Here is a 24,248-nt window from a genome sequence, read left to right on the forward strand (position 1 = left end):
GGGTGACAGAGTGAAGACTCCATCTCGAAAAAAAAAAGAAAAAAGAAAAAGAAAAGAAAATAGGCAGATATTTGACATAAAAATGCAGTAACAGATATATAATAGCAATGCTATATATAGAAAATATGGGTAATAAGATTATCTTAAACCAAGAAATATGAAAAATGAAAGCAAAGAAGAGAACCAGGACAGGACTATTAGTTAAGTGTTGAAGCTGTTTGGTGTGAAATGCTAAGTACACTAGTATATGATGTATACTGGTGGAAAAAATAAAGCGTGAGAATCAGCCAGACAGAATATGACCTTACCATACTTCTAACAAGTTAGGAACAAGGCTATATACCATATCCTACAGGAAGAATAAAAGTAAAGGAAAGGTGCCATCTCTACTGAATAGGGAGTCCTAACAAAAAGGCTTCAAAAGGACTCTGCATCTTTAATAATATAAAAAGGCTAGGACACAAACAGCATAATCTAAAATGCCATTAGAAATACTTCACATACAAAAAGGTCTAAGTAAAGCAGGATTTTATAAAGTGATCAAAAAAGAAACACTAAGGGGGAAAAATCTTTTAAGATTAAAGAGGTTTTTCAAAGGACAAGTTGAAGTGGCTGTAAAATTTATGAGGCAGCATTAAACTTCAGTTCTAAGTAACAATAAATTATTCACTATAAAAACATACATGTGTCAAATATTATAAGCCTCTTAAACTTTTTAAAACAATTTCTTGCAGAACTGATTAGATATATTAGGTCAAGATTAGCAGATACTAACTTTTTCATTAGCACACTATGATCACTCAGAGTAAAGGAGCAAATTTAGAAAAGAAATAAGAAGACAGAACCATCAATAGCCGATACACTACCACTTTGTTCTGATGTCACACATGATACATATTTCACCTTAAAATCAGTTTTCTTGGCTTTAGCTAAAGTAAATGTTATTTTTAAATGCCTTCATGTATGTAAAAACTACAAATATCTGTTAACTAATGTAAATCAAATTGAAATTTTAAAAATAACCAAGTTAAAACTATTAAACTAAAAGAAACATGATACCCTGAGATCTTCTGTTTTGGCAGCCCTAACTGACCTTAGTGATTCTGACATTTGACAGATGATATTTTAAGCATGTCCTTTCCAGCTCTTTCATTGTCATATTCCTCACAGTGTGTGAAGGCAATCGCTATAACCTACATCCAAGTTTCCCTCCACGTTTTCTAAAATTTACGCTTCCCTCAACGTTTTCTGAAATGTTAAAAAGAAAAAAAAATCCTTTTAGGCCATTTCCTCTGCCACAATATACCCGTCTCAAAGGGATTTTGTACAGATTAAATATGTGGCAGTGTCTAACTCAATCTACTCATTCATGCATGCATTCACTCTTGAATATAGACACGGAATTCCTAACACGTTCCTGCCCAGTGCTAGAGGCTGGAAATATAGCAAATACAGCAAACAGCAAAAACACAAGTTCCTACCTCATGAAATGTACAGTCTAGCACACAGGACAGATAGTAAGCCTCTACGCATAGGATGAAGGCAGCAAAGAAACACAGAGTACTAACGGAGTAAATAACGGGGTCACCTAAACTGCCCTGGGATATGAGATAAGGCTTTTTCCATGCTGCGATCTCTGAAGGATGGGTGGACTCACCAGGGTCACAAGAGTGCCTGCCTTTCCCATTACTTATTATATAACCGACAACGAATGCCTCATACTCCAGCGATCCTTTTGCACTAAAATGTCATTTAATAATAGGTGACCAACAAAGAGAATTAAGCTATTTTTTACAATTCTGGGGATTTTACTATGGTTTCATTTCTCAAAAAAGTCAATGAGTAACAGGTGAAGGATATTCTCATTGTATTTTCTCAAACTTTATCCTGTGTTCCAAAGAAGAAAAAAATCTATTCACCTGGACTCCCTGGAAATCTCAAGTCTATTTCCCATCCTGAACGCTTCTCTTATACACACCTGAATCCTTGCAAATATTTCCATGACTACGCATAGCCACTGCATTCAAACTATCCATGCGCTCATCTCTCTCCCCCACTCATCTAAACCAGTGGTTATAAATCAAATGTCCGGAGGACTTAACAGATGAGTGATTTACTGCCAGATATAAGGATATCCTTCATTTCTAGAAAGACATAGTGTCTGTCTCTCCCCTTCTGTTTTTTGTTCACAGATGAGGTCTCACTCTACTGCTCAGCCTGGCCTCACACTCCAGGGCCCAAGCTATCCTTCTGCTTCCACCTCTTGAATAGCTAGGACCACAGAGGCACAGCGGTGCCCAACCCTCTCCCCTTCTTAAATCACAAGGTCCCTCTTTCCTACCTTTCTTCTTTCACTTGATAGAACATAAAAATAGAAAAACAAATACTTCATTTTCCTCTTAACCTTACTTAAAGAGGAAAAAAAAAAACTCAAGCTCAATAACAGATGCAATAGACATCAAATTTGGTGTCAGGAATTAGCAGGAAATCGTGAAGGCGTACACTAAGAGGGGTAACCAAGTACTACTTAGCTCCAACCTAGGGCTGTCTCCTGGAAAGATTTCTAGGTGTCTAGTTTTAAAGAGAAGCCGGAAAGTTGGACTTTTATATGAAATCCCCCAAATGTTAATTTTGACAACTCAGTTAAAATTGTTAAAGACACTGTTGAAGTCCAACAAAACAAATCTACGATTCATTCAGTCCTGGAAGATCACAAATTTTCAAACTATGCTCTAAGCTCTAAGATACAGGAAACTACTTTAGTTCACCTTCATACCGTAAACTCCACATTCATTACATCTAGAAAGGAACCCAGAATTTAGCTGGACTCTTAGCAGATATTTTGGCAAACAACTGATGTCTTTTGCAGCAAAACTAAGAATTATATTTTTCTTTGTATACAGACCACACTCTCTTTATACCTCCATATAAAGAGATTGCTTCGAAGGCTACAAAAATTCTACAATTATACCTCTTCTAATTGTAATTCTCCTAGGAATGTAAAAATAAGTATTTTAACACCACACTTCCTACAGACTAATCTATTCGTTTCTTTTTACTCTTCTGAACATGCCCTTAATTATTTCACCTCTTCTTTTTTGCCTCCCCTTTCTGTTTCTCCTTTCTACTGAAATAATTTCATATGGACTGGATCTCTCGCTTTTGTTTATCTTTTTCGACCATGATATCTCAGGTCTGAAAAACATATAAACAGACTACATCAGCTGTAGAGACATTTCAAATTACTAATAACATTTCTAGATCTGTTTAACGAATAAACCAAAAAAATTATAGTGGACAAGAAAGATTATACTGTTAACAGAAACAGATTTCTAAAATTAAAATTACCAAGAGAATGATGAGGAGTGAAGTATAAAGTATGGTACATGGTAATTGACACTGTCCTATATTTTAACATTTCAAGGAATAAGGCCAAACGGAAAAGTAAAAATTTGATAAAAGTCCAAATTTAAATCTATCCCTTCCCTGAAGCCAAAAATTATGCTACCACAATAATGGCCTTTTGGTACATTTCAAAAATTCAGAAATTTTTTTTGCACTAAAAAAACCTATTTAAGTTTAATACTCGAGTAAGAAAGCACAGTCTAATGGGGTTTATGCTTACATTCATTATACCATTAAGTGAAAACAAATATTGTTCAAGTTGGATTTGCAGGATGTTATATTTTGTTCAAGTTATTGATAATGCTTTTAATGTATGCTTGTCATAAAGGAAAATACATAATTATGTCATTTAAAGATGCTCAGGGACCACTTGTCAAGCCATCAAAAATATATATGAAGTTAATAGGTATCTATTAAATGACTAAAAATATAAAATAATCTTGAATGTGCACTTAAGGGAAAAGTAAACTACTTACTATTAAAAAAAAAAAAAAAGGGAAAACAGAATGTATAAATCAGCTCCAAAGACAGACTAAATGATGAAACACATTCAAAATCCCATTCTCTTAGCATACCTGTAGACATCAGTTGGCGACTGTACCAAAGTGTTATCTTCTCCGGAAGAAAGTTTCCATGATTCATTTAATTTGTGTTCACTTGTCTCCAGCTCACCCAGTACCCAGGCTGGTAATCCCTCTGGGCTTGAACCTTTTGCTTGTGCTGGATTTGGTTCATCAAAATAGATGGACTGATTTTTAAAAATTAGAAAAATTATTCTTTCAAAATGTACTATAATAAAACCACTAAAATTTCCATCAAGTTTCAAGTTTGATAACAGCCTTTCCAATACTCAAATTCAATTACATTCAAACATTTAAAAAATTCAATATACAATGAATTATGAGATATTAAAATACATTAAGTGATAACATATTTACATTTTAGTTGCACTCTACTGTCTAAGAAATACAATAAACAGAAGTACATAACAGATAAATCTGATAGTAATGTTTATATTACAAAAGGAATATTAGTTAAATATGAAAAGTTAAATACAAAGTTTTTTTTTAATTATGTGCTATCTTACCTCTTTCTGTAATCACTAACTACTTTACACACACACACACACAAAAAGAAATCAGTGGGAAGAGAAACACAAAACAATGCAACCCAAGAATTAAAATTAGGAATCCCTTGACAAGATGGAAACAGCAGAGTGAAAAACCTGGGATTTAGTTCTGGTCACACTACTAACTAGCTGGGAAACCCAAGAGAGTTCTCTAAACTTTCTCATTATTATGATTTGTTAAATAAAGCCCTTCCCTTTGACTCTATGAAATTAAGTGTGAATGGGAAAACATGATACAATATACTCATATCTTCACATCTAGATGTGCTTCATAATGTTCTACCTTTACACATTTCTAAAGAAAACTCTGCATTGACTGCACACCTCTGCAACAATTCTCCCAATCCTACAAACAAAATCCTCAAGGCACTGTTCTTTAGGGAGGATGACACAAGACCCTCCACTCCATATGGGACATGCACAGAAATTTCTTTTAAATGATATAGTCATTAAAACTTTTGGCATTGTGCCACAGAAAATAGGAATTATTCTCTAATGTTCAGCATGCCACTTGACTAAACTATGCTTTAAGTAAACTGATAAAATATAAATAGTTTTAAAATACATCACACAGAATTCTGCAGTTCGTGGAAAAAATACATATATATCCTAATAGCAACTACCAAACTTACCAATACCAGGTACTCCAGATCTCTCAAGTACCGGCACTCAAATGCCACACAAACCAAGGTATATTTTATGGTTACAAGGACCAGGACAGTGACAATTTATTCACCAAGCATAATCATAACTGCCTTTGCAATAAAGCTGATTTTGACAATGAAATTAAGTACAGAAAATGACTTTTAAACTCCAACTTATTACTGTCATTTTATTAGAGTAGAAAGAATTTTTACAAATCACGCACTTCAACCTCTCATGAATGTTTAAATAATGTATATGAGTTTAAAAACTAGAAAGTACTGAATTATATAAAAATTACCATTATAATCCAGTGAAAATTAATAGAAAGTAAAGCTCAATATAAAAAATTTCATTTTCAGTTTTTTAGAAATATTATTGAATATTGAGGGATAAATAAATCAGTAAGGATACTCCTCTTATAAGCAATACATGTATTTTATCAAAGGTGGAAAAAAATGAATCAAGAACAAAAACACAATTTTAATATATTACCTAGCACATACAACCTAATAGTATTACCATTCCCCAAAGGGATGGTAACTTGATGCTTTTTATAAAAAATGAAACTTACATATGTGTGTGTGTGTGTGTGTGTATATATATATATATATATATATATATATATATATATATATATATTGTTCATTGATACCTACCATGTATGAAGGTAGAATTTTTAGTGTCCCGGGTTCAGGTCGGTGTGTAAAAGGGCCTTCAAGCACACCTCGTTTAAGCATATGCAATAACAATTTTGCATACAGGTTCCGATTCTTCCTCCCCATTATTCCTGCACCTGTTCCTGAAGGCTCACACAGCTTTCTAATCCAAAGAGCACACCTCTGCCGTTCTAGAAATACATAAGAACTATTAGAAACTTGATTTTTTATAAAATGAAACATTCGATTACAAAGACCTATAATAGCACCTGCTTTAGTCTAAAAGAAGGACCCACAAACCTTTTCTGTTAAAGGCCAGAGAGTACATACTTTAGGCTTCACAGGCCATAGGAGCTCTGGCACAAACATGCTGCCACTGTAGTGTGAAAGCACTCAGAGACTGTAGGAAAACAAATGGCATGACTATGTTCCAATAAAACCTGACAAAAAAGACTGTGGGCAGGAGTTGGCCCATGGGCCATTGTCTGCTAACTCCTGGTCTACAATGTAATGTTATTAGGTAATTGGTTAATGAGAAAGACAAACGCAAAGAAACACTTTCACAAAAATAAAATCTCTAGATTATCATTAAAAAACTTTTTAAATTTTTAATTATTGTGAGTACACAGTAGATATATATATTTAGGCAGTACATGAGATATTTTGATACAGGCATGTAATGTATAATTATCACATCAGGATAAATGGGGTCTCTATCCATCACCTCAAGCATCTATCCTTTGTGTTATAAACAATCCAATTATACTTAGTTATTTTTAAATATGCCATTAAATTATTATTGACTGTAGTCACTCTGTTGTGCTGTCAAATACTAGGTCTTACTCACTTTATGCCTTTGTACCCATTAACCATCCCCACTTCCCTCTGTACCCATCCTTCCCAGCCTCTGGAAACCATTCTTCTCTCTATCTCCATGAGTTCAATTGTTTTAATTTTTAGCTCCCACAAATTACTGAGGATATGTGAAGATTGTCTTTCTGTGCCTAGCTTATTTCACTTAACATAATGTCCCCCAGTTCCAGCCATGTTGTTGCAAATGATAGGGTCTCCTTTTTTATGGCTGAATAGTACTCCATTGTGTACATGTACCACATTTTCTTTATCCATTTGTCTGTTGATGGACACTTACGTTGCTTCCAAATCTTGGCTATTGTGAACAGAGATGCCACAAACATGGGAGTGCAGATATCTCTTCAATACACTAATTTCCTTTCTTTTGGGTATATAACTAGCAGTGGGACTGCTGAATCACATGGAAGCTCTATTTTCTAGTTTTTCTGAGGAACCTCAAACTCTTCTCCATAGTCACTCCACTAATTTGTATTCCAACCAAAAATGCAGGAGAGTTCCCTTTTCTCCACATCCTTGCCAGCATTTGTTATTGCCTGTCTTTGGATGAAAGTCATTTTAACTGGGATGAAATAATATCTCACTGTAGTTTTCATCTGCGTTGCTCTGATGATCAATGATGTTGAACATCTTGTCATATGCCTGTTTACCATTTGTATGTCTTCTTTTGAGAAATGTTTATTTAGATCTTTTGTCCATTTTTAAATCAGATTATTTGATTTTTTTTGTATAGAGTTGTTTGAGCTCCTTATATATTCTGGTTATTCCCTTCTCAGATGAAAAGTTTGAAAAGATTTTCTCTCATTCGCTGGATTGTGTCGTCACTTTGTTGATTGTTTCCTTTGCAGAAACTTTTTAACTTAATGAGATCCCATTTGTCCATTGTCGCTTTGGTTGCCTGTGCTTTTGGAGTATTACTCAAGAAATCTTTGCCCAGACCAATATCCTGAAGATTTTCCCCAATGTTTCTTTTAGTAGTTTCCTTGTTTGAGGTCTTAGATTTCAGTCTTTAATCCATTTTTATTTTTGTATATGGTGGGAGACAGGAGTCTAGCTTCATTCTTCTGTATATGGGTATTGAAAACTTGATATCCATATACAGAAGAATGCCTTTAAAAATGTTTGTATTTTTGTAGTCCCAGCTACTCGGGAGGCTGAGGCAGGAGAATGGCGTAAACCCGGGAGGTGGAGCTTGCAGTGAGCTGAGATCCGGCCACTGCACTCCAGCCTGGGCGACAGAGCGAGACTGCGTCTCAAAAAAAAAAAAAAAAAAAAAAAAAAAGTTTGTATTTTTTGCTGTGAAAATTATGTAATCACAGAACAAACTCATGAAATATTGGGATTACTTTGTACAAGAAGAAAATTTAGTAAAATTCATCAGTGAAGGCATCAAGCCCAGGGCTTTTCTTTGCTGGGAGACTTTTTATAAATACATTTCTGCGATAAAATTTTGTTATAATTTTGCATCTCTAAAATAATTTTAGATATATTGAAAAATCTTTCTACAATTTTAATTATGTAAACCTTGAAAGAGATAAAATGCAATCTCCGATTTATCTAAGCATTTTCAAATTACTCTAAAATTAAATCTTGAATGTTTTATTTATGAAATTCAATAATATCCAGGGAGTTGTAGCTGATCGGTTGAGGGTTTTAACATCTTTAAAAATAACTGAGCACAATTTACATGCCATTTTGTAAAATAATTATTCTTTTCAAAATCTACCTAAAAATTACAGCACAGTTTAATCCACATATAAAGGTCTATATTATCTTGCCATGACACAGGACTGTTTTAGGTCTCATGAAAACTATTCTGGTAATAATTTTTTATCAGTCTAAGTCAATTTGAGGATTACATATCTAATGCAAATCATAAATCTGCTCTAATGTTTTAGTTTACCAAGGTCATATTCATTTATTGTTTTACCTACAAAAATCACTAAGACCAGATTTACTATGGTGCAAATATAATTTCAGGTTGGAAACCTATGCCTTTAAAAATTTTTGTATATTTTGCTGTGAAAATTATATAATCACAAAACAAACTTCATGAAATATTGGGAACACCATGAACATGAAGAAAATACAAAAGTGTGGCCGGGCATGGTGGCTCAGGCCTGTAATCCCAGCGCTTTGGGAGGCCAAGGAAAGCGGATCATGAGGTCAGGAGATCGAGACCATCCTGGCTAACACGGTGAAACCCCATCTCTACTAAAAATACAAAAAATTAGCCGGGCGTGGTGGGGGGCCCCTGTAGTCCCAGCTACTCGGGAGGCTGAGGCAGGAGAATGGCGGGAACCTGGGAGGCGGTGCTTGCAGTGAGCCGAGATGGCACCACTGCACTCCAGCCCGGGCGACAGAGTGAGACTCCGTCTCAAAAAAAAAAAAACAACAACAACAAAAAAAAAAAACGAAAATACAAAAGTGAAACTGATAAACTTAAGTAAATAGTTCTTTAATCTACATACTTTCCACATCCCATAGCAAATTTAAATCTATATAATATTCTAATGCCCAGAATTTAGTACAATTTGGTTAATGAAAGAATGCATTCCTCTATGTAAAATAATGGGAAAACCCATTATCACAAGTAGAATTTAGCAATAAGATGTAATTTATTATTAATTTCTAGTTCTTGATTAAGATGTGAGTTTCAGATTGCTCATTATAAACTAAATAAAAGAAAGCCACGGATGTACCAATACTGACAATATGTCAAGGAATCAAAGATTACAATTAATGAATTTTATGTAGCTAAAATCTTTTTTTTTTTTCCTTCTGAGATGGAGTCTCGCTCTGTCGCTCAGGCTGGAGTGCAGTGGCATGATCTCGGATCACTGCAAGCTCTGCCTCCCAGGTTCATGCCATTCTCCTGCCTCAGTCTCCCAAGTAGCTGGGACTACAGGCGCCCACCACCACGCCCGTCCAATTTTTTTTTATATTTTTAGTAGAGACGGCGTTTCACCATGTTAGCCAGGATGGTCTCAACCTCCTGACCTCATGATCCGCCCACCTTGGCCTCCCAGAGTACTGGGATTACAGACATGAGCCACCGCGCCTGGCCCCTAAAACCTTTTTTTTAAAGAAGATAAAATATGAGGATGGTTTGATTTGAAATACATTTACAATGAGAAATTTTAATACAAATGTTTCCTAATCAGCAAATCTAAGACAAAAAGAAAAAAAGGTAGTGAATATCAGAAGACGATGCAATATAAAAATATCATTAGATATCATTCAAATAATCATGAACGAGTCATGGGACATGAAATATTCATTTGAAAAATAGCAGAGGAAGAATGAAGTTAAAGCCTGACAAGGTCAAGAGAAGAAGGCAGAGGAGGAAATCTTCAAGGGAAGACCATGCAACTTACCCAGGACTGAAGGCCCTAGAACAATAGGTGACCACAGAATGCATCATTTATATATCATACTCCCTTCTCCTAACACAACTCCCTGGAATAAATACAATAGTCTCCACTTATCCGTGGTTTTACTTTCCTGTTTCAGTCACCCACACTCGAATGCAGTCCAAAAATAGGTGAGTACAGTACAATAAGATATTTTGAAAGAAAGAGGGAAATTACTTTCACACGATTTTTATTACAGTATATTGTTATAATTGTTCTAGCTATTGTTGTTAATCTCATACTGTACCTAATTGATAAACTACATTTAATCATCAGTGTGTATGTACAGGAAAAGACAGAGCGTATATAGGTTTTAGTACTATCAGCTGTTTCAGGCAGCCTCTGGGGGTCTTGAAACATATTCCTCAAGATAAGGGGGAATTACTACATTTAATACTGAGTCAGTTCCTCACTGAATATAGAGTCCACTCAGACATCTCAGCGAAACAGGCAACTTGGAAAAAGAAAAAGCCATAGTTTTTTTATCTCACTCCAAACCTACCCCTCAAAAGCTACCAAGTCACATTTACCTTTACAGCCAATCTTATGCCTACTATGGCTTAGAGAATCTTCCCAGTCCCCAAAATTCTCTCCAATTGCTCTCTAGTGCCTTAAGTTACATGAAAATTCTCTAACTTGAGAAAAAGACTTTCATTCCATAATTAGAAATAACAGGCCAGGAATTGGAGACAAGATAACAACAAAACTTTATTCACACTGGATTTTGTTCTGCCAACCAATAAGCATAAAAGACCAATAGATTATTTTCTGCTTTGATAGACACAAGGGCCGGAGAACAGGAGAACAGTAGGCTCCTTCTGTCTCTGGCCCTTTCCATAGAAAGAAGAAAAATTTGCGAGAAAAATTTTCCGTACAGAAAAGAAAAAGATGTGAGAAAAAAGGTTGTAGCTAACTTTAGAGATCCATGTGCTATAAGCTCATGACATGTGAGAGGAGGCATCACAATAAGATCTTTCCACAGTTAGGCAGGACATTACCACTGAATTTCTATCTACCCTTGAACAACTCGGTGCAAACAGTCCCATGCGAATGGCAAAAATTGTTACTAGAGAAATTCAGTTTTTCTTCCATGTTGATAGCTCATTGGTTTGACTAAATAATATAAAGAAAAAAATTAATCTTAAGAATCTAATTTTCAAACATAATCTTACCTGTCCTATGGGGTAATTTTAGAACAAAGGGCTTCATATCAACCACAAAGTGATCAAATTCTGCATCCAGCTTCTCCCATTTTTCTTCTTCACTTCCCACTTCCATAATCCAATCTGTAAAATATTTTAAATCAAAATATTAAGGATACGTATGCTGAAAACTACAAAATTCTGATGAGAGAGATTTAAAAAAAAAACGAGATAAATATCAGTTCTCCCCAAATTGACCTGTAGATTTAATGCAATTCCAATCAAAACCCAGCCGTATTATTTGTAGAGATAAGCTTAATTCTAAAATTTACATGCACAGGTAAAGGAACTACAGAGTCCAAACAATTTTGAAAAAGTACAAAGTTGGAGAACTTATACATTACCAGATGTTAAGATGTACTCCAAAGCCACAGTAGTCAAGACAATTGGTATTGGTGAAAGGACAGACAGATCAATGGAAAAGATCCAGAAACAGACCAAAACAAACATGAACAACTGATTTTCAACAAAGGTTCTGTCTAATTCCATTTGTGTGACACTCTAGAAAAGGCAAACAGTGTAGGCATAAAGAACAGATCAGGCCGGGCGCGGTGGCTCAAGCCTGTAATCCCAGCACTTTGGGAGGCCGAGACAGGCGGATCACGAGGTCAGGAGATCGAGACCATCCTGGCTAACATGGTGAAACCCCGTCTCTACTAAAAAATACAAAAAACTAGCCGGGCAAGGTGGTGGGCGCCTGTAGTCCCAGCTACTCAGGAGGCTGAGGCAGGAGAATGGCAGGAACCCGGGAGGCGGAGCTTGCAGTGAGCTGAGATCCGGCCTGGGCGACAGAGCAAGACTCCGTCTCAAAAAAAAAAAAAAAGGAAAAGAAAAAAAAAAGAGAACAGATCAGCAGCTCACAGGGTTAGCAGTGGGGACAGAGTCTGAACATAAAGAGATGGCACAAGGTAACAATTTGGCGTGTTGGAATTGTTCTGTACACTGTCAATGGAGGAAGTTATAAGAACCTACACATGTGTAAAAACTGATAGCACTATATGCCAAATAAAAGTGCATTTGCATTTGCTGTATATAAATTTAATTTTTTTTTTTTTGAGACGGAGTCTTGCTCTGTTGCCCAGGCTACACAGTGCAATGACACAATCTTGGCTCACTGCAACCTCCGCTTCCTGGGTTCAAGCGATTCTCCTGCCCCAGCCTCCTGAGTAGCTGGGACTACAGGCACACACCACCATGCCTGGCTAATTTTTGTATTTTTAGTAGAGACAGGGTTTCATAATGTTGGTTAGGCTGGTCTCGAACTCCTGACCTCGTGATCCACCCACCTCAGCCTCCCATGCCTGGGATTACAGGCATGAGCCACTGCACCCCGCCAAATTTAAATTTTTTAATCCTCTTTAAAAACTGTAAAATATTGGTCATCATACTTCTTTCTAATTAACAAGAAAAACACTGAATACAAAGAGGGTGAATCCCAAAAATCAAAAGTGTAGGTTTTGACAAAATTCGTTAAGTTAAAAATACATCCACACTCTACATGTTCCTTTAAATTGTGAAATGTCCTGATAGGGATGTGCACTACCTTTACATTATGAATGGTGCCAATTTGTCATTTATTCCATTTCCAAATTCTATATTTGGTGAAAAGCTTTGTTCTGCCTCATAAGCTATCTTGCTCCACAAACTGCCCTCTCTCTGCTAAACCAGCTTCTAATATTTACCACATTATCAAATGGTTTCCACCATTTCATTATCAACCTCTTCATAGAAAGAAGAGGTTTCTACCCTGTCTCTGTAAGTAAATCCTAGGTTTCGCTTGCTGACTTTACTTTCCTCAGTCATTAGAGGTAAGCCAAGGTCTCTCATAATCTCTCTCAGTCTCTCTCTCTCTCTCCCCCTAGGCCCCCAACCCACTCTCTCATGCATCCTCTGTAGTCTTTCACTTTCTCCACCCAACCACGCATTGAAAGGAAAACACCAAGATCCATCCTGCCACTTCCCAACTGCTGCTCTTCCTCCGCCAGCCCCAAAATCCCTCATGAGGTTCGAGGTTCCAACCATCTGACTACCATGTACTTCCCTTTCTCATCTCAGTCATCTTGCAAAGAAACCCTTCTGATACCGCCGGGCGCGGTGGCTCAAGCCTGTAATCCCAGCACTTTGGGAGGCCGAGACGGGCGGATCACGAGGTCAGGAGATCGAGACCATCCTAGCTAACACGGTGAAACCCCGTCTCTACTAAAAAATACAAAAAACTAGCCGGGCGAGGTGGCGGGCGCCTGTAGTCCCAGCTACTTGGGAGGCTGAGGCAGGAGAATGGCGTAAACCCGGGAGGCGGAGCTTGCAGTGAGCTGAGATCCAGCCACTGCACTCCAGCCTGGGCCACAGAGCGAGACTGCGTCTCAAAAAAAAAAAAAAGAAAGAAACCCTTCTGATACCAGCCTCTTGTCCTCTTTTTTCTTTCTTTCTTTTTTTTTTTTTTTTTTTTTTTTTTTGAGATGGAGTCTCACTCTGTCACCCAGGCTGAAGTGCAGTGGCACAATCTCGGCTCACTACAACCTCCACCTCCCGGGTTCAAGGGATTCTCCTGCCTCAGTCTCCCGAGTAGCTGGGGCTACAGGTGCGTGCCACTACGCCCAGCTAATTTTTTGGATTTTTAGTAGAGACGTGGTTTCACTGTGTTAGCCAGGCTGGTCTTGATTTCCTGACCTCGCGATCTGTCTGCCTCGGCCTCCCAAAGTGATGGGATTACAGGCATGAGCCACCGCGCCCAGCCGCCTCTTGTCTTCTTAAATACTGTCTTCTTATTCCACTAGATCTTTCCTTTCTACTTGGCAAGGCTGCAATCCCTTGATGCCTTCCTTTATGCTCTACAGGGTTGCTGGAGAAAAATGGCACTGCCTTGTAGTCAGATGGCTTCCAACATTACCTGAACCCTCAGGAGTCTTGCTCTTTCCTACTCCACAAAGCAGCTTTAAAACTTTTCCCAAATATCTTACAGCCCCTTAAATAACTCCAGCCTCTCCTAACTCTCAATTTAAAAATCATACATCCCGCTTCTGGAAAAAATAATAGTCAGGTGGTACCACCCCAAGATGTTATTCCTCCCACCTCTCAACTTACCTCTCAGAGAAAACACTCTTCCACCTCTGCTCCTGTATCAGACACAATAACTCTCCCTCTACCTGTCCTCTGTCAATTGCCTATTCTCTATGTAAAATTATCCATCTCCACTGACTCCTTCCCCTCTGATGGCAGCTGAGAAATACCTCAAAATCTGCCTGCTTCCCTATTCTCACTACCACGATCTCAGATAAAGGACTGCCCACCACTTCCTTGAACTACGGCAGCCTCATCATCTGTCTCCCTACTGTCAGTTTTCTCTACTTGAGTCCATTTTCCTCACCTGCTCCAGAATGAGTTTCCTAATGACAAAGCTAAGCCTATCGCTTCCTGTTTAAAAATCTCCCCTCATTCTAGCATTCCACTCACCAAATCCACTTACTTTCTCCACTTCATCAACTTCTATCCAGATCTCACCCCCTGTATATCACCTCTTCTAGCCCAATCATGGTAGTAAAAATCTTTCAAAGTTTGCCAGTGATCCACTAATTGCCAAATCCCAAGGGCTGTCTTCAGTTTGCACCCTATTTGACATCTCCACAGCATCTTCCACTACGGACAACTCCATACTCCTAGAAACTCCTCTTTGACTTCAGTGGTTCCATTCACTCCTGGCTCCCCTACTGCCTCATATCATTCCTTCTCGATCTCTCAATGGCTCTGGCTTCTCCAGTCAATATGGACTCTCCAGTGCTCTTTCCTTAGTCTCCTTTCAATCTGACTCCACACTGTCGCTTAGTGATTGCATTCAGTACCATCACTTCAAATATTCATTTCATGCCATTCACCCTTAAATTGTATTCCAAACTCCAGCTTCTCTTTGCAACTCCAGACTCATTTACAATAGCTCCTGGACCTATTCACTAATGTCCTGTTTATTACTTAGATTGATATGCTCAAGAAAAAATCCTTCATGTTTTTCTCCATAAATCTGTTCTACATTGTACTCTGCTTGATGACATCATCATCTACTTCATCTCCCAAGCTAGAAGTTTCAATGTTCCCATCCTCTAAACCCCCATAAACCAATACATCAATAAATGCTGAGAAATGTCTCAAAATCTGCCTGCTTCCCTATTCTCATTGCCACAGTCTCAGATAAAGGCCTGCACACCACTTCCTTGAACTGCGGCAGCCTCATCATCTGTCAGTTTTCTCTACTTGAGTCCATTTTCCTCACCTGCTCCAGAATGAGTTTCCTAATGGCAAAGCTAAGCCTATCGCTTCCTGTTTTAAAATTTCTCGTGACTGCCTAAAACAGAATACTATCCAAACCCAAAGTTAGGCATAAAAGTACCTTTGCATTTAGGCCTGTCTCTCATAACACACACACACACACATACACACACACACACACACACTTACTCTGCCTAACTACACCAATGCCCACTTCCCTCTTGCCACAATGAACTCCTCACCATGATCAAACCCCCAAGCCATTATCTGATCCCACCTCCTTTTCATAGGCTATTCCCTCTACCTGGAGTCAGGTAAATGCAGCTCAAATGTCACCTGAGTGAAGCTGGCCCCCCTTACCCTAGACTGGCTGTTGCTCTGTTCTCAGTGTAAACTGTTCACGTCGGTGTACAGCATTTACCATTTTGTTATTTTTTTTTTTTTTACACATCTGTGTATTATTATTTACATATCTTATCTGTGAGAAGCTCCTGGAAGGCAGGGACCACGATTTACACATCTTAGTAAGTACCTAGCTTATTACCAGGTACTCATCATTTTTTGTTTGGTTGGTTGGTTTTGTTTTACATCTGTACAATATACTCCATCAGTTATGTACTTGGTAACAGAAGGCTATGATACCAGTGCTGGATGTGAGATCATAATGTTGAAAAGCAACAATTCAAATGGATGAACAAACCCAAGGAAACTCATAAACCCAGAGTTTTAAAGCACAGCTCTGGCCTAGATGTACTCCAGGGCTGAAAGAGTATATACTGCCCATGTACTCAAACATTTGCCTGAGAACATCTATAGCTAAAGTTAAATAGAAAAGATTCCTCATAATCACTAATTCTCAATAAATCCTTTGACATGGGCAGGAAATGTTAGTGTTTAACATTAGAGGAAACTAAAATTTAACCATTAAATGACTAACTCAAAATCATGAAATCAAGCACAAAGCTCAGATTAAAATTCTGAAACCTCTAGCTCGCAGATCCATTACATCTGACCATTTATGTATAAGTGAGCAGTATCTCCAACTAATTAAAAAGTATTTTGAAGGCCGGGTGCGGTGGCTCACATCTGTAATCCCAGCACTTTGGGAAGCTGAGGCAGGCAGATAACTTGAAGTCAGGAGTTCAAGGCCAGCCTGGCCAACATGGTGAAACTCCGTCTCTACTAAAATTACCAAACAAATTAGCTGGCCAAAGTAGCACACGCCTGTATTCCCAGCTACTTGGTAGGCTGAGGCAGGAGAATCACTTGAACCCGGGAGGCGGAGTTTGCAGTGAGCTGAGATGGTGCCACTGCAATCCAGCCTGGGTGACACAGCAAAAAAAAAAAAAAAAAAAAGTATTTTGAAAAGCAGAAAGGCAATTGTTATTGCTATATTGACATGCAATATTGAAGTATACATTTAAAAAAAAAGATAAAGAATCAAAGTAACATTTGGTAAAAACTAAAAATCTGCTTCTTCTTGTCCCTTAATTATTCTCCAAAAAAAAATAAAGAAATGGAAAAAGAAACAAAAAAACTAACATTTCAAACCTTCAAGGAATTCTTGCTATACAAATTACATCTTATTGGCCAGGTGTGGTGGCTCACACCTGTAATCCAAACACTTTGGGAGGCCAAGGTGAGTGGATCATTTGAGCCCAGGAGTTCAAGACCAGCCTGGGCAACATAGTGAGACCCTGTCTCTACAAAAAATACAAAAATTAGCCAGGCATAGTGGCATGCATCTGTAGTCCCAGCTACTCGGGAAGCTGAGGTGGGAGGATCACTTGAGCCCAAGAGGTCAAGGCTGCAATGAGCCGAGATCATGCCATTGCACTCCAGCCCAAGCAATAAAGTGAGACCCTGTCTCAAAAAAAATTGAAAATGGGCCAGGTGCAGTGGCTCACACCTGTAATCCCATCACTTTGGGAGGCCAAGGCGGGAGGGTAACCTGAAGTCGGGAGTTCGAGACAAGCCTGGCCAATTAAAAATACAAAAACTAGCCGGGCGTGGTGGCAGGCACCTGTAATCCCAGCTACTCAGGAGGCTGAGGCAGGAGAATCCCTTGAACCCGAGAGGCAGAGGTTGCAGTGAGCTGAGATCATGCCACTGCACTCCAGCCTGGGTGACAAGAGCAAAGTTCCATCTCAAAAAAAAAAAAATTGAAAATGAAAAATAAACAGAAATTTTAAAACAAATTACATCATATTCACAAATTATATCTACTTAGTTCCAACTTATCAAAAGTTTCACACCATTTATCAGAATTGAAAATTTAAATTACTAGAATTGAAAATTAAGTAAAGCAACATCTTTGGCTTAGGCTTAGAGTAATTATAGTGTGCCTATCAGTTATATAAATTATTTCAAAGGTAACCAAGGTGACGGACACTGCAGTGAGCTGAGATCACACCATTGCACTCCAGCCTGGGCCACAGAGTAAGACTGTCTCAAAGAAATAAATAATTTCAAAGGTAAAAAAGAAGTAAATTGGGTGACTCTTGCTTATAGCTACAATCTATATTTGGATCATGTCTTTTATTAAACTCACCCATGTTGTCTCTTTTTAAACTTAAGTTTCTTTTTGGACAGCTACAAAATGGGCTAAGACCTTCTCAGGTGCTTACCTACCCTAGAGTCAGCAAACATAACCAAGCCACAAGTATTAAAAGGTCTGGGGAAAAAAAAGGAGTCACAACTGCCAAGGAAAGAATACACTTCATTCATATCACACTCCTTGCCAAACAAAACAAACGTTCTTGGAAGTTGTGTAAAATCCATTTTGGTCAATCAAATCATATTTTAAATATATTGTGGGTTATTAAAGAAAACCGGAAGGCCGGGAGCGGTGACTCAAGCCTGTAATCCCAGCACTTTGAGAGGCCGAGACGGGCGGATCACGAGGTCAGGAGATCAAGACCATCCTGGCTAACACGGTGAAACCCGTCTCTACTAAAAAATACAAAAAAACTAGCCGGGCGAGGTGGCGGGCGCCTGTAGTCCCAGCTACACGGGAGGCTGAGGCAGGAGAATGGCGTAAACCCGGGAGGCAGAGCTTGCAGTGAGCTGAGATCCGGCCCCTGCACTCCAGCCCGGGCGACAGAGCTAGACTCCATCTCAAAAAAAAAAAAAGAAAACCGGAAATGTCGACAAATAAAAAAGGTTTACAGGTGCACGTTTTCTCTGGCTTTCACGTGTGGATGTTTTGACAGGAGCCTTCCCTGACTCTGCCCGTAGCTGGGTGTGTGCTTTAGAAACAAATCTCAGTGTATTCTCTGGCCCGGCCCTACCATTTCCGCACCATTTCCATGGTTATTTCACAGAGGAGGAAGCTAAGACTTACGTGAGGTGAAATCACTGACGTAGGTTCTTAGGGGACAGTGACAGCTGGGCCTGAAAACTGCACAAATTATTAATACCATGCATTCCACTAAGCTGCAGCCTGACCACTTTGGAGAGGCTCATGGAATTTAATGTGCCTCTTCTCTCTTATTTTGACTCATCTTAAAATATTAAAGACAAATAAAAATAGCCGTGCAATGATTAGAAAAGTTGTTCACATTTACTTATGTCGTTCTCTTGAACACTTAAAAATAATTAACTCAGAAACACAGGGTAGCATCCTACATGCGGCGGTGCTGGGCTAGGGCCTCTCCAAGCGGCCTATGACTTTCTGCAAACCAACCAGCGCCCTGGTTCTGTCCCCGCAAATCCAGCTGATTGTTCTGAGACTCTTTTCTGGGACGGAACTGAAAACTCCAGCGGTGCCGTTCCTGGCAGTCCCTTCCTCGGCCCGCCGAGGCCCAGGCCCAGGCCGCGCTCCTACCTTGTCCAGGACACAGATTTCCTCTCCCAGTCGCAAACCCTTGGGTCAGACTCCTTGACCATGTCAGACCGATCAAACCGGCTGATCAAACTTTACTCAGAACTCTCCCAAGCCGTCCCGGCCTGGACTGCCCTCTGCCTACCAGGGACACCACAGCGGACAGCGCTGGGACCCCCTGGGCGCGCGCCACCCAGGCCCGGAGAACGGGCCCAGGGCCTAAGGGCGACGCCCCTCCCCGAACGGGCCCGCAAGGGCGGGGCGGCGGCCACTGGCGCAAAATTCCACTCGAGAACCTGGTGGGAAGGGCGGGGGAAGGAAATTCGGAAAAAATGAGAACCTGGCGCCACCACACGCAAGCTTTCCGCTCGGCGGCCGCCGCTGCCGACGCCGCCCGGGCCAAACGGTTTCAAATCCTTGCGGGCCGCTGCGTGGCCACCGCCCAGCAGCCCGGGGGCGGGGACTTTCGCTCTCGCATTTCCCCGCCCCCTACTCCACCCCTCCAGCCTGCGGTGCCGTTGCCATGGCGACGTTCCCGGCGGCGGCGACCACCGGTGCCCCAGGCTGGGGGCGGAGACTTCCGCGCGGGCATTTCTCCGCCCATCGGCGGCGGCGTGTGTGCGGCTCCGTTGCCATGGCGACGCTCCTGCTTGCCTAGCAGCGGCCAGACTCGCACCAGAGCTTCCTGGCCCCTTGGTGGGTCCCAGGTCGAAGCTTCCGGAATAACCCGACTGCAGTTTAAATGCTGCAGCCCTCCCGCATCCCGCAGAGTCACTTATGATCACGTCAGGGGCCGTGGCGAAAGAATAAGGGCACAGAAAATGGGGCGGCTGGAGGATGCTCAAGAAGGGGTGATCCGTTATGTGGACAGACATCAGAGTTGAATGAGTCTCAAGTGAAAATTTCCTCACTCTGATATATCAAAACCCAAGTCAAATTCTTTAAATGGTTCTTTTTAAAACTTATCCCACTGGACGTAAACACCAACAGCTCTTCCTTGTCTCAAAGACAAATCATGCTAAGGAAAATAAAGGGTACAGAATGTTTTTAAGAATGTTTAGTTTTGAAAAGCATATTTGAACATGTTTATAACTAAGGAATGATCTATAATCCAGATCATTAGTACTGAGAATCAAGGATGCAAAACCAAGCATGCAATTGCAGGTATTTAACCAGTCAGTGAATACATTAAAGATAAATAAACTAACCGGGCGCAGTGGCTCACGCCTGTAATCCCAGCACTTTGGGAGCCCAAGACGGGCGGATCAGGGGGTCAGGAGATCGAGACCATCCGGTCTAACACGGTGGAACCCAGTCTCTACTAAAAATTCAAAAAATTAGCCAGGCGTGGTGGCACACTCTTGTAATCCCAGTTACTCGGGAGGCTGAGGCAGGAGAACCGCTTGAACCCGGGAAGCAGAGGTGGCAGTGAGCCGAGATTGCGCCACTGCACTCTAGCCTGGGCAACAGAGCAAGGCTCTGTCAAAAAAAAAAAAAAAAGATAAACTACCCCACTCCAACGTCAGGAGGAGGAGGATATTGGTCAAACGATACAAAATTTAAGTTAGATGGGAGGAATAAGTCCAAGAGATCTATTGTACAACGTGGTGACCGTAGTAAATGACAATGTATTGTGTTCTTGAAAATTGCTAAAAGAGTGCATCTTAAGTGTTCTCATCACAAAATTGGTAAGTATGTGAAGCAATGCTTATGTTAATTAGCTTGATTTAGTCATTTCACAATGTGCATAATAAATATATGCAATTTTTGGAATCATAAACTGCATTGCTGAAAGAATATGAAATGAATTTGACAAATGGTGTCTAAATGAATATGAAAAGAAAAACAGAAGATAAATAACTAGAAGATAAATCAAGGAAAAAATGTAATGAGCTCAAGCTCATCTCAGAGGAAATAACTATAGCAGAAAAAATATAACTGAAAATGAAAAATGTCTTTAAATATTTCCTCTACTTAAGTGAAAATAGGATGAGCTCTCCCTTCCCACTTTTAAGAACAAGCTGATTGTCACTTTTTTCATTTATATATATATCATTTTCATTTATGTATTTTTCATTTATATATACACACACATGCAAATAAAAATATTAAGATATGCACATAGAGTTTTATTATTTATGTTATGCATATATAACATGAAAGGGATACCAGTTTGAGCCTGAGCTGTGTTCACCTTAGAACTCAAGCCTATATGTCACGTTTAGATGACTGGTAGGCAAGGTTCACTTGGAACCTCCTTACCTGAGAACCAAGGAACCTCCCAGAAAGTAAGTCATCCTGGCTAGGCACAGTGGCTCACGCCTGTAATCCCAGCCCTTTGGGAGGCTGAGGCAGGCGGATCATGAGGTCAGGACTTCAAGACCAGCCTGGCATATATGGTGAAACCCCGTCTCTACTAAAAATACAAAAATTAGAAGGCGTAGTGGTGGACGCCTGTGGTCCCAGCCACTCAGGAGACTGAGTCAGGAGAATCGCTTGAACCCGGGAGGCGGAGGTTGCAGTGAACCAAGATCGCGCCATTGCACTCTAGCCTGGGTAATACAGTGAGACTCTATTTCGAAAAAAAAAGAAAAAGTAAGTCACCTTAAAGAGATCTGGTTCAATGGCAATATGCGAAATTGAAGGGGAAGGTGATGCTGCATGAAGCACAGCACTGGCCATAAATTGCCCTTCATGTAGCATCTTCCTCTTTGTATAAGAGAGTGATTCCTAATCTTACAGTGTGAAGAACTTCCTTTGAGAATTTTCTTTTTTCTTTTTTTAGAGGCAGAGCCTGGCTCTGTCACCTAGGCTGGAGTGCAGTGGTGTGATCATAGCTCACCACAGCCTCCAACTCCTGAGCTCAAGCAATCCTCCCACCTCAGCCTTCCTAGTAGCTCAGTCAGAGACAGAGTACTATGATCGGGTAGTTCCATCATATACAGAGCACCCATGTGACTCACTCTGGGGACCTCTACAAATATTTGGGAAGAAATTGCTGAATTCAGAGCCTATTCAGGAACCTCAAGGATGAAGCCAGATAAATATTCTCTTGTCGCCCAGGTGCAGTGGCTCATGCCTGTAATCCAGCACTTTGGGAGGCCGAGGCGGGCAGATCACGAGGTCAGGAGATCGAGACCATCCTGGCTAACACGGTGAAACCCCATCTCTATTAAAAATACAAAAAATTAGCTGGGCATGGTGGCGGGCGCCTGTAGTCCCAGCTACTCAGGAGGCTGAAGCAGGAGAATGACGTGAACCCCGGAGGTGGAGCTTGCAGTGAGTCGATATCACACCACTGCACTCCAGCCTGGGCAACAGAGTGAGACTCCGTCTCAAAAAAAAAAAAAAATTCATTGTCACTGTTGCAATGTAGCTCCAGGCTTATGTGGTCTAAAAAAATGCAGTGTCTCATAAATGTTTTATGGCCAAACACCTATGGTAATCAATGAATTTTCCTTCTATGTCTAGTTACTGCATAAAGATAATAATCTTCCAACTCAATGTACATTTATTGAACACCTGGTATATGCAGGCATATTAAGGGAATGTTTCCTCCACTGGAAATGCTGTGACACTTTGCTCTTCATCTTAGCTTAAATGTCAGTACCTCAGAGAGGCCTTCACTGATTCTCAAACCAGCCTTTATTTCCTTTCAAATCCCCTGATTCTCTTTTCTTCATTGCATTTATCAAAATTTGTCATCAAATATTAATGAGTGTAATCTATTTATTTAGTTATCTATTTGAGACGGAGTCTCACTCTGTCATCCAGACTGGAGTGCAGCGGTGCAATCTCAGCTCACTGCAACCTCCGCCTCCCAGGTTCAAGCAATTCTCCTGCCTCAGCCTTCAGGGTAGCTGGGATTATAGGCTAATGCCACCACGCCCAGCTAATTTTTTATATTTTTGGTAGAGATGGGATTTCACCATGTTGGCCAGGCTGATCTCAAACTCCTGACCTCAAGTGATCCACCCACCTCAGCCTCCCAAAGTCCTGGGATTACAGGTGTGAGCCACCTGCACACAACCCAGGTGTAATCTTTTAAAAATGTCTATAGTTTCCAAAAGAATGAAGACGATACCTGTTAGATTCACCACTGCACAGACAGCACCTTACAGTGTACCTAGCACATAGAGACAATCCATAAATGTTCATTGAATCACCAAATGAATGCACATTAGTTTTCGTGCTTTTCTCTGCACATGTGGTAGAATATGGCCACCCTATGCACAAAGCTTCCAGTCAAGAAACCTGGAAGACTAACTTTTCTGAATATAAATCTCTTGCTACCGAGAGTGAAACTGAGTAGTCTAATTTGAATCAGGTAAGCACAATTAGTCCTGTGAGATATGGCCAGGAGATTGGGCCTCCTACTGTATAAACATGACTTTCTTAGCTCATCTTTGCCCTTTGGGGAGAGGGATTTGGGTTATTTTCTCAGAGGACGGAACTGATGGGTAACCCCAAATAGTTCTAACTACAATAAAGATTCTGGACTTGTGAGAAAAAAAGATAAGTCTCCACCCTCCAAAAATGCATGAGATAGTAGGAGGTCATAAGACCAAATAACCACATTTCGACTCAGATTATGTCACCTGGCTTAAAAGGTATATAAATAATGTGACTGGGCACAATGGCTTACACCTGTAATCCCAGCACTGTGGGAGGCCTAGGTGGGCGGATCACAAGGTCAGGAGTTTGAGACCAGCCTGACCAACATGGTGAAATCCCGTCTCTACTAAAAATACAAAAATTAGCCAGGCATGGTGGTGGGCGCCTGTAATCCCAGCTACTCAGGAGGCTGAAGCAGAAGAATCGCTTGAACCCAGGAGGCAGAGGTTG

The 24,248-nt window shown here is 40.1% G+C and overlaps 1 protein-coding gene across 14 annotated transcripts in view; it reads right to left on the reverse strand.

The window, feature by feature from the left end:
- The window catches only part of CEP112 (centrosomal protein 112), a 569,199-nt gene extending 549,292 nt beyond the window's left edge, over window positions 1-19,907 (reverse strand). For 7 of the 14 annotated variants that reach the window (XM_030923677.1, XM_030923676.1, XM_030923684.1 and 4 more), the window contains exons 1-4: window positions 18,924-19,010; window positions 11,291-11,404; window positions 5,836-6,026; window positions 3,981-4,153 (exon numbers count right to left, since the gene is read on the reverse strand). In XM_030923677.1, coding sequence (XP_030779537.1) covers window positions 3,981-4,153; window positions 5,836-6,026; window positions 11,291-11,404; window positions 18,924-19,002 — 557 coding nt within the window. In that variant the 5' untranslated portion in view covers window positions 19,003-19,010. Of the gene's footprint in view, window positions 1-3,980; window positions 4,154-5,835; window positions 6,027-11,290; window positions 11,405-18,923; window positions 19,011-19,406; window positions 19,651-19,743 lie in introns of those variants that run through there. The other 7 variants (XM_010379988.2, XM_030923682.1, XM_030923680.1 and 4 more) reach the window with 4 other exon arrangements.
- Between the last annotated feature and the right edge of the window lie 4,341 nt (window positions 19,908-24,248).

Source organism: Rhinopithecus roxellana, chromosome 19 (genome assembly GCF_007565055.1).
Source record: "Rhinopithecus roxellana isolate Shanxi Qingling chromosome 19, ASM756505v1, whole genome shotgun sequence".
Lineage (NCBI taxonomy): Eukaryota > Metazoa > Chordata > Mammalia > Primates > Cercopithecidae > Rhinopithecus > Rhinopithecus roxellana.